Source organism: Hetaerina americana, unplaced genomic scaffold (genome assembly GCF_022747635.1).
Source record: "Hetaerina americana unplaced genomic scaffold, ioHetAmer1.1.p SCAF_7, whole genome shotgun sequence".
Lineage (NCBI taxonomy): Eukaryota > Metazoa > Arthropoda > Insecta > Odonata > Calopterygidae > Hetaerina > Hetaerina americana.
In genome coordinates, this window is record NW_027287316.1 from 88182546 (window position 1) to 88194294 (window position 11749).

At 39.5% G+C, this 11749-nt stretch overlaps 1 protein-coding gene across 1 annotated transcript in view; it reads right to left on the reverse strand.

Annotated features, from left to right (window-relative positions):
• Window positions 1–8750, reverse strand: part of Gp210 (nucleoporin 210) — a 58643-nt gene extending 49893 nt beyond the window's left edge. The window contains exons 1-3 of the mRNA XM_071595790.1: window positions 8548–8750; window positions 7481–7770; window positions 4718–4950 (exon numbers count right to left, since the gene is read on the reverse strand). Of these exons, the coding sequence (XP_071451891.1) occupies window positions 4718–4950; window positions 7481–7770; window positions 8548–8708 (684 nt within the window). The 5' untranslated portion in view covers window positions 8709–8750. The remainder of the gene's footprint in view (window positions 1–4717; window positions 4951–7480; window positions 7771–8547) is intronic.
• Window positions 8751–11749: the final 2999 nt, after the last annotated feature.

An 11749-nucleotide genomic window follows, 5' to 3' on the forward strand; every position in this document is an offset into this window, starting at 1 on the left:
CTTGCTCCACAAGTTTAGCAGTAATTACCACCGCCAAGTCATCAGCGAATGCCACGAGGCGCACCTCGCGCGGTAGTCTCAGCAGCAGTACCGAATTGTAGAGGATGTTCCACAGGAGTGGCCCCAGTACTGAGCCCTGGGGAACCCCTCCAGTCACTCTATGCGTCTTCGGTCCGTCTTCCGTGTTGTACACTAGAAACCTGTTATGCAGGTAACTCGCCACCATCCTCCGAAGACACCATGGGACATTAAACTCCTTTAGAGCCTCCATGACACACTTCCATTTCACTGAATTGAAGGCATTTTTGATATCTAGAGTGGCAATCAAGCAGTACTGCTTGGAGCCTCTTGTATACCTTTTTCCTGATATAGCGTCTTTTGCAGTATTGACCACCTTGCTTATGGCATCCAACGTAGAGCGAGATTTTCAAAAACCATACTGGGTTTCCGCCAGCAAGGGATCCACGACCTCCTCGATCCTGTTATAAATGATCCTTTCAAAGACTTTTCCAACCGTGTCCAACATACAGAGCGGACGATACGATGATGGTTCGTACGGAGGCTTTTTTCCTTTAGGCAGTAGAACTAGTCTCTGCCATTTCCACTTATCCGGGAATGTTCCTTCCTCGAGACATGTATTATACATATCAAGGAACATCGCAGGTGCAGCCTTGATAGCTATCTCCAGGGCCACGTTTGAGATTCCGTCAATGCCAGGAGCTTTGTTGTTTTTCACCCTTGTTGTTGCAGTGAGCATCTCCTCTTCCGTGATGGCTGGAATTTCCCCGTCTGCCTTCTCCTCGATACCATAACTCTCCTCTTTCTGTTCAGGGAAGAGAGTTGATACAATTCTCCTGAGTAGCACTGGACAGGTAGGCGATGGCATGGGCTGGCTCTTTAGTCGACTCATGACAACCTTATACGGCCTGCCCCACGGGTCGCTGTCAACCTCACTGATAAGCTCTTTCCAGCTTTCGGTTTTGGCTTCCTTGATGGCCTTTTTGAGTTCTCTTCTAGCGTCCTTGAACTTTTCCTCCATTGTGGCAAACGTGGGCTTCCCTCGGGCCCGTTGAGCTAGTCTACGGGCCCGGTGACACTTACTTCGAAGACTTGCAATCCCTTCGCTCCACCAGTGTACCGGAGGTCGACTGTCATTATAGTTCTTCCGCGGCATAGTTACATCACATGCTTCAGTTACCCTTCGCATGACCTCCTCCACCTTTTCCGTCGCGTCTCCATAATTCACAGGACTAGTGTTCAATGCCTCGGAATAATATGTATATGATATATGTATGTGTGTATGTATATATATGTATGTGTTTATGTATATATATATATGTATGTGTGTATGTATATATATATAATATATATATCATATATATTATATATATATATATATAATATATTATATATTATATATATATATATATATATATATATATATATATATATAGTACAATACACAGTAACACATAATATAGAAACACAAAAAAAGAGAACACTCACACGTATTTTCTTGATATTTCGACGGAAACAATCCGTCTTCCTCTGAAGATATAGAAGTAATGACTGCTGGAATTGTTGAGGTGAGGGGTGCGAGAGAAAGGGAAGGGGGCCAGGGGAAGGGGAGAACGGGAGGCGAAGGAGGGGTGGAAGGAATGGTTGGGGAGAGGAAAGGGAGAGGGATGGGGTGGAAGTAACAATTTTAGGCCACTCCCATCAGTGAACGACATTGAGGCCCGGATGCTGATAGGCCATACAGATGTAAATGAATGCCAATTCAAGGGTTTTTAATTCTATAGGGTTAGGGAACACAACACTTCCTCCAACCTTCTCCCCAATTGCCCCTCTGTCACCTTCAAACGTCCCGCCAACCTAGCAGATATCCTCAAATCCACCAGGCCACTCTCAAAATCCCCTCACACCCCCAGAGCCATACCCACTCCATGTCATCGAGCAAGATGCAAAACCTGCCCTATTTTCACCACTCCACCCCACTCCATCCCACCATTCAACTCTCTCCCGCCCTTCCCCTATTCCTCTTGCACTTCCAAGAATGTTGTTTATCTTCTTACCTGTAAACTCTGCCCGTCCTTCTACATAGGCCAATGTTCCACACCACTTAACATCAGGATTAATAACCACCGCGCCTCGTGCAATCCCTCCTCCCCGTCCGCGGGTCTCCCCATCCCTAAACATGCTTCCCATCATAATACCCCCTTCAACCAGTGTTACAATGTTTCCGTCCTAGCGTCCCTTCCCACATCCGATAACCCTATAGAATTAAAAACCCTTGAATTGGCATTCATTTACATCTGTATGGCCTATCAGCATCCAGGCCTCAATGTCGTTCACTGATGGGAGTGGCCTAAAATTGTTACTTCCACCCCATCCCTCTCCCTTTCCTCTCCCCAACCATTCCTTCCACCCCTCCTTCGCCTCCCGTTCTCCCCTTCCCCTGGCCCCCTTCCCTTTCTCTCGCACCCCTCACCTCAACAATTCCAGCAGTCATTACTTCTATATCTTCAGAGGAAGACGGATTGTTTCCGTCGAAATATCAAGAAAATACGTGTGAGTGTTCTCTTTTTTTGTGTTTCTATATTATGTGTTACTGTGTATTGTACTATTCGGCACTTCCGTGTTACGTCTATGAAAGCATATATATATATATATATATATATACACATACAGACACACACACGCGAGTGTACGCATGTTTTCGGATTCTTTTGTTAAGGAGGGATTCGGGATAACCTCTTTTGAGGAGGGAACAGTGTAGACTTGAAAGGAAATAATCAAGGGAATCAGGGTAATTGCAAATTCTGTGTCCTCTTATGGATAGGGAGTAAGGAATGGAGCGTTTTGTGTGATATGGGAGGCAACTATTGTAGTGTAAGTATTGCTGTTTGTTAGTGGGTTTAATATGTACAGAGGTGTGAAATGTTTGGTTTCATAATGTTACATTTACATCAAGGAAGGTGATTTGGGAGGAGGAAACTGTAGAACTGAAGGAGACAGAGGACGAAGCATTGAGGTCGAAAATGAAAGCTTTCAGGGAATCGGTACCATGTGGCCAGAGGAGGAAGATATCATCGATGTATCTGAGCCACAATAGAGGTTTCAGTGGTTGTTTTGACAGGAATTTCTTCTCTGCGAGACCAAGATAGAGGTTTGCAAAGGAAGGGCTGAACCTGCTACCCATGGCACAGCCCTTGATTTGTAAGAAGAATTTATCGTTAAAGGAAAAGGAGTTGCGGGTGAGGATGAACTCGGAAAGACTAAGGAGAGGTAACGACCACCGAAAATTCGAAAAATAGTGAGTCTCTTTTTTGTGTGTTTCTGTGTTTTTGTCTGTGTCCACTAGTGCCAAGTGTTATATATATATATATATATATATATATATATATATATATATATATATATATATATATATATATATATATATATATGCATACCAATACACTAGTATAATTACATATTAATTGGTTAAGCCGGAATTGACGCATAGCGACAATTCAAGGTATTCATTTACAGAATAGAACATATTATTTTTTAAAAGGTTAAACAGCTTTCTCTTGAAAACAGGTACTTTTGTTTCATATTTGATTTCATGGGGAAGTTTATTGAATAACCTTAAGCCCATTGCTTTGGGCCCATGGGCAGTATTGTGGGTCCTGACAAATGGTTGGTCATTGCAGGTCCTTGTATAGTGACTATGGTAATTGTGGTTGGACTTGTACTGGGAAATATTACCCTTTGCATGTAAGATGACATTAAATATATATATATGCAAGGTACTGGTAATAAACCAAGTCTTTTGAAGAGAGGTTTACATGGTGCATCGCAAGGAGCATTGCCCATAATACGTATAATCCTCTTCTGGATTTTGAAGATTATGCCCACATGGGGAGAGGAACCCCAGAAGAGGATACTGAAAGTAACACGAGAATAAAATTCACCATAGTAAATGGATAGCCAACAACCTCTAAATTTACAGAATATCTAATATTTCTAATAAGGAAGCATAGGGAGCTTAACTTGCTACGTAACTTGAAAATGTGTTCCTCCCAAGACATGTTTTTATGCAGGATTACTCCCAGGAATTGGGTACTGGAATTTTGGGGAATACTCACACCTTCTACATCTACTGAGATTGCAGATGAAACTTTCTTTTGATTCGTAAAATAAATCAGGCATACACCACATAGATAATTTTCGTCCCACATAACACTGGTGAGACTACAAAGTTTAGAGAATCTGGTTGCCAAACTGACATCAATATTAAGGAACATTTTTCCCTCGCACCATTCATGACCACAGTAGATGAAAACATAATATTTATACCACTAATTGAACTTCCTCAATGCCATTCATCACTAATCACTCATAAGACTGGTGACTCTACACCCCTTGCCAAACACCCACCCGGTAGCTTGCAGGGTAAGACATAGATGCAAAATTAACTCTATTGAACTCACTCCCTAGGGCACCACAGCGCCAAAAGCTTTGAACTTTCCTCTAATCAAATGAGAAACACTTTCCACAATAGTCTTCAATATTTTGAATCAAATGCAAGCAATCACGGACCAAACTGCTTAAGTTTTCTGGCAAAGGAATTCGTCATCCAGCAAAGGAAGTGAGGAAGAGCTTTTAACCCTCATCGCAGCCCTGCTCTTTTTAGCATAATTCAATCTGAATGATAAAACCTGAAGCATACCTTTGCTGAGCCAGTCTTCATTCCTTCCAGAAGAACCGTGTTGGCGCGAAGTCCACGGGACTCCAGGAGCTCCACCCCATGAGGTGCTTCATAGGGCGAGTCGCGGTAGGTGATGAAGCGCAGCACCGACCCTCCAGCGGCTTCTTCCGTGCCACCCCCACTCGCCCTCTCCCTCTTCTGTCCCCCAATGCTCCACTCAAAGGCCACACCTTCCAGGGTGGAGAACTCGTTGCCTGCAAACAACACATTCATTCAGGACAGAGACATTACCAGTCGCAATCATGGGTATGTGCATCACAAAATTCCAAATTTCCTTCCAACAGATTAGTCCACCTTCGATACTTTCTCATCCAAAACAAGGTGCATATAATACCCACAGTCAGCTCCTCTGACACCATTGAGGCAGGTTCAAAAATATAACACATTAATGCTTAATCAAAATCCCTTCTTCCATACTTTGCTCTTCCACAAATGTTTTTATTAAGTACGACCTAGGTTTTGACTTAGATAGTCATCATCAGGTGAACTACAGAAGACACATTGCTTTATATACTAGACAGAGTGGAGGAGGGGGGAGCGGGAGGAATACATCAAGTCATTAACCAATATTCCCTTATAATGAGTGTTCTGGAAATATGGGTTTGGCGACTGGGGCTGGCTTCGGAGGGCAGGAAGTTTTGGATGACCCTGATTTCATTGCGTATACTCCATTTATTGTATAGTAACGATTTTGTAGTCCACGACAGTTACCCCATCTTGCATGGAAAATTCACACCACAAAGGCCACATTTCAGCTATAAGATCACGACCTTTATTTCAAATGAATTATTTACAATTACATGTCAATCAAACCTTTGAAAACTTAAAATAAGTTTAAATATGACTTCTGCACTGGCAAGATGTCAGTACTTTTATTTTCAATCTTTATTATTACCCTCATTGCCTATCATTCACCTTTGAATTTAAAATGCAATTTAAAGTAATAAAATTTACCATTCAGGTCACCTCTCTTGATTGTCAAAGGCCTTGAAAATGATAGAAATTACAACACCGGGTGTGAATGGACAAGTGTACAAGACTGTTTCCAAATCAACCTAGGCAGGAGTGGGCCGAGACCATCTTCATTTTTTTAAATTTAGGGAGTAATCTCTACTTGAGAAAATGATTATTCCAAAAGGATTATTGGGCTGGCCTATTTATAGCATCTTGAAAATTGTCAAATAATATTATGACACAATAACTATGGAGAAAGCAACTTTTTAAATTACAATTTTTCAAAACTATTACGTCAAGAGAAAATTCTGTTTAGTCTTAAAGCTTTTGATTAACACTTTCTTTTAATAGCTAGATTGACATTCAAATGGTACTTCAAAAACCAAAAAATCCTGGAGACGACAAATATTTTTCAGAGGTATCTTGATCCTTGCTTGAGGTGCTTTGTGGAGAGCACTTCGAGTGAGTACGACATCCATCGGATGGGACGTTTAACTGCAGACCCCTCGGTGCCTTTTGACAAGAGCAGACTAATGCCGACGCTGGGTTCCTCTCCACCCTTCCTTTCCCATCCTTCTCTAATGGGGCAAATAACCTTAGCTGTTGGTCACCTCCCCTAAATACTACTACTTTAAAACTGAAGAAAAATTTAATATTTGGACTGAATATTCTTATTTCACAGATCTGTATTCTTTTAAATCTTTTAATGGGGACATATCAGTTGAACATCATAGTCAATTTCTACCCCTGTTTAGTTCGTTTCACTGAAAAAAATCTATTTCTGAAAATACTAAATAAAGGTCTGCATTGGAAAATCCACGGTCCGTCACATTGCAGAGACCTGGGCAGTCACTTTCTTCTTGAGAGGTTCAGAGTTATCATAGGCAAATTGCCCAAATTTTGATGCGTGTCATGTACTTTGGCGATTAGAAAGAAGTCAGTAAGTCAGCTTACAAAGTGACTCCCACAGACTCAAAGCATTGTATGTGATGTTGCTTTGGGTCATATTTTATGCACCTAATGCATCATGACCTACTCAGTCATGATCTTCACTAGGCTTAAGGGTAGTTTCATTTTGTTGGATGAATTATAGTTATGTTTACATTTATATTATTTATTAGTTTTTAAATAAATACGTCCAATTAAAACTTGATTGCTACGAGGTTCAATAAAAATTTAAAATATTGGATGCTTGCAAAATAAAAGGAAGGTCGCGGGTATAAATCCAGTTCGCAGGCACCATCAGTCTCTTGGGCATTCTGAAGAGAAAACCCCTTTTGTGATAATTTTTTTCTCAAATAGCAGTAACTACCATTTGTTAATATTTGTTTTAACTTAAATATGGTCATCTGACAAATTTGGGTGGTAGCTAACCAACTTAAGTTAGAACTGATCTACTCAAATAATTAAAAATCCCCAGCTTTGACAAGAGATTGCATTAGTTAATCTACAGCACATGTTTATCAATTGCTTAATATATCACTTCAATTAACAATTAACTCCTGAGATTAAAAGAATACCATTGCAGGAGAATGTGGCCTGTTAAAAAATTGGAACTAGGCAACCCAGCAGGAACAACTAGCTCACAGACTGCTACCATGTCAAATGGTTTCTTCCACTTCTAGACTCTAAACCAACTTTCTAACTGCCATATTCACTGACTTAACACATAATACTGGATTGGTTATTCAACTGGTTTGTTGATAAACTTTCATTTACTGTCTAATATCCAATGATTGTAAATTATCTAGGCAAGTTTATTTGGCATACCTTGATCATCATATGCACGGACTTCAAATGCTTCTGGTGCTTCTTCAACAAAGAGCTCTCGTGTTGTTGTAACAATGCTGAGGGAGTGTATGACATCAACAATAACATCACACCTCAGCACTAGCCCTGAATGTACTTCTTCAGCTAATACAATGGCAGTAGCTCGACCGGTTAATGCTGTGCCACCATCCTGGGCAGAGGCACTGCGGACAACTGCTACAGAAGAGCAACCTAGCCGTTGATCGACATCTAAAGGAGACAAAGACACTACATCAGGCCTTGAGGTAGTCCTGAAAGAGGAAGGAACAAAAAATATTAAATGTTAAGGTCAGAAAAATAAAAATATATTGAATGTTCAATTCAGCTTTCCTTCACTACATAGTTGGAAAATGAAGCAAGGAAAAAATCTTGCCAGGGTTTTGTCAAATTCAATGAAATTATGGGGTTCTCGGCAAAATATCAATATGTTAAACTAGCATTTCTCCACAAAAACAATTACAGCCAATGCTAGGCATAACTTGAAAATGCCACCGTCTCAGTCATCTTAAGTCACTTCGAATAAATATTTTATGTCTTCACTTCATGACTAATTTTAATTTAGCGGAAGACCCATCAGGTATTTCCAGTGTATTTCGGCTATCAGTATTGTGTCAGCATACGAACCACAGCTATACTAAATATAAATAGTGAGATGGTCCCATCAAAACTTCCCACTAGCGGTTATCTTCATATCTTTAGACATATGACTTCAGTTTAAGACATTTATTTGCCCGAAATACACCAAGCATACATTGCATTGCGATTTACAGGTATCAATGTTTTTCGGTGACCTTCTGATTTCAAATTAATAGAAACTAAATCGGCCAGCCAGTAACACGATTACTTAACTTAATTCTGCTTTACATGACCGTGAGTTTCTTTCAATCTTACAAAGAATAACAAAGGTTTTGTTAACTTAAAAAAAATATATGATTTTCAAACAGATGATTCAGCCACTGAAGTGTTAATCCTGACAATAGTCATTTTCTTAAATTCAAATTTGAAAGAGCGTTTTAGACAGAACTCACCATTTATAGCAACCGCCTTCCGTTACTTCTAAAGTAAAGTTCGTAGATAGCTGAGTAAATAATGGAAGCAAAACTCGAGGAACATTAAGTTTCGATCCTTCCGTAATCGTCCAACTTATGGCAATAAGCACATATAGACACTTTAAGAAAATCCGCGCCATGATTATTGGACAGCCTATGACCACATGGACTGCCGGTGAGGAAGAAATATTGGCCCAGTGTAGGTCAAGATATTCATCAATTCTAATTTCGACATAAATTAATAATATTAACTATCATCACTGAATATCTACTAATATTATAGCAGAATTATATACTTCATTCTCTACTGTTGCTTCGGTTCGCCAGAAGCCGGAAACAGAAGCATAACGGAATGAACCTAATAAACCAATCAACTGCTTGCGGATCCGATGAAGCGGGTTGACGCTTTCCAAAATATATGAAGAGGAAACTTCAGTTCTGGTGAATGGTCAACATTTGAACATATCCGTCCACACTATGCATTATGCTTTCAGATTTAACTATCAATGTATTTGTTAGTTTGTATAATCGATGAGATTAAATGTTTCAAATGATTACGGCGTTAATTTTCGGTCACAGTTCTTCGTCATTTTAGTTTCCATGATATCATGTTGCCTGAAGTTTTCCACATGTAAATGCCATTGGAATTTCAATCGTATTTGGAATGGTATTAAATTGATTACGAAGAAACAGTAAGTATACGAGTTTGAATATAGTTACCCTGTCAGTCACTGGTGACTGACAGCAGATGTCCCTCCCCTCTCTACAGCTGAATAAAATCGATAGTTGTTTGGTTCGCAGTATCGCTAACGATCAAATAAGGCCATTACTGTATCGCGCGATATTAAGCTGGGGGTTTGGATCGTCTCAAAAAATTTAACCACTTTCCAATCAAAGTAACTGTCAACTCCCTTCAGCTTCTAACCCTAAAATCTTTTTGTAGTTGTAATAGGTTCAATAGCATTTGTTGTAGGTATACCTCTTAGGAAAAGGATGTTCACATCAACGATTTCAAGTTAAAGCCAATTTTAATTGGAAACACTCCAATTTTATTAAATGTATTCATTATTTTCACATTTTAACTTCACTGCATGACAGATAGATGCAGCTTGAACTCTTAGGGGGCAGCTTGAACGCTTGAACTCTCCTCCCATTTAAGTGGGATGGGGAGTGTAACAAATAATATAGTGGTTTATATTATGAGGACTTTGAAGCCATGGATCCTAGGATGACGTGAGAGAAGAAAATGGAAGAGCAAGACTTCGATGTTTCCCCTTATTATAATTCTCCGCAGTAATGTTACTTATCATTTATGCCAATAAAACAGTAAAAACTACACTTTTAAAGTGTCAAAATGAAGGAAATACCAAGCTGGAAGTTACTGTTTTTGTATCATGTTTCCATTGCTCATCTATACACATTTTCATTTTTTCTTGGCAGTGTTGACCATATACTGTAAACTCGAAAGATGAACCTTGATCTTTAGTCTTTTAAGAACATCCTTTGTGATTGAATAACACGAATCAGCAAGAAGGTTAGTTGGAAAGTATCACTGTGAGGGATAAAATTTAAAACGAAAATTTGTGTCATTCTATTAAGATGAGTTGACATTGAATGTAACAGACTGGATTTTAGCTTACTCTTACTACCAAGTAGCGCTATTCATTGGCACTTAATAGTGAATAAATTAATAGAGGCCATCAACTATTCTTAGAGGCAGAATCTTGTTTAATAATAATATTTTATTAGCTGTAAAGTCATGTAATATGATGGCCTCATCAAGGAGCTTGAAATACAACCATAAAGGTACATTAAGAATAAAAAGATAAGGCCAGTAGCAAATGAATAAATATATATTTACGGAATACAATGCCCTACACACTAGCCATGACTGTATAGCCATTATAAATTTGGCAAAACTAACACCTTGCTGACCATGAAAGTCGATTAAATATTTTGATGCCCATATTAGTTGTGAATATTTGGGAGTGTGTCAATTTACATTGATTAAGAGAAAGACAAGTTATTTTCCTTGTGTTGTACTCATGAGATTAATACAATGTGGGGAATAAATGGGGATAATCTCTCAAAAAAGAGTATTTTGTAAACATTAATGCTGTATACACTCCCTGTTGTCTACAACCGTGACGTGGTAGAAGGGCTTGTGAATTCCAATGAACCTTAAAGCTGTGCTTGAGGGAGCAATGATAATTGCCCCTGGTGGGGTCACCAATGCCAGATAGGTCAAAGGTTAGGAGCCAGATGAAAGTTACTCCACACAGGGTCTGTTCCTCAGTGAAGCAGCTGCAATGGCGTCTGACTCCAGTGGGGCAGCCATTGAGTGATGGTGTCACATTAAAAACACTATTGAGGAAGGTAACGGGAAACCTCCTCAATTATTATCCCATCCACCAATGATGGATGGGATAATTTGAATGACTCTCAGCAACTATGGGACATTGGTCATGTGTCATGCCCCACAGGGGAGAGACAAGACATCCACGGTCATCATCTCACAAAATTCTTGCAAGGAAAACCAACAGCAGCAGCGCAGGAAAGGGCTGAAGTAGTTAGAATAGGAACTTGGAATTTTAGGACAATGTTGAGGACAGGAAGATTAGAGAATAGTAGGTGAGAGATGTAAAGTGGAAATATATGTAAATGCTATATGTCTATGCAAGGTAAGATGGAAGGAAAGTGGGAATTACTGGAGTGAGAGTTAAAGAGTATTATACAGCGAAAGGGACAAGAGCCAGCGAGGAGTGGCAATAATAATAAATGAAAAGGTAGGAAGAAGTGTGGTAAACTTAGAGCAAGCGATCGATGGAATATTATTAGTATAAGCAAAAGCTGCACCAATGAACTTGGTCATTTTTCAGGTTTACATGCCCCTAATGTTGATGTCAATATAATTTCCCTAAGAGGCATTCTATCAATAAATCCAATAAAAACTACTGCTACTAAAAACTGATGTAAGGGTCCTCCTGCATTCTACTGAAGGCTTAAAAATTTCTGTGGGAAAGATGTCTGGTCCCACAACCTTATTTGATTTCATTTCCATTTACATGTGCTGTCGGTTCTGTCTAACCATCAAGTATGCCTGCAACTAAGCTATTCTCATCTACATCATGTTTTCTTTCTATGTCTAAGTTTGTAAGACTAATATCTTTATCACATAGTT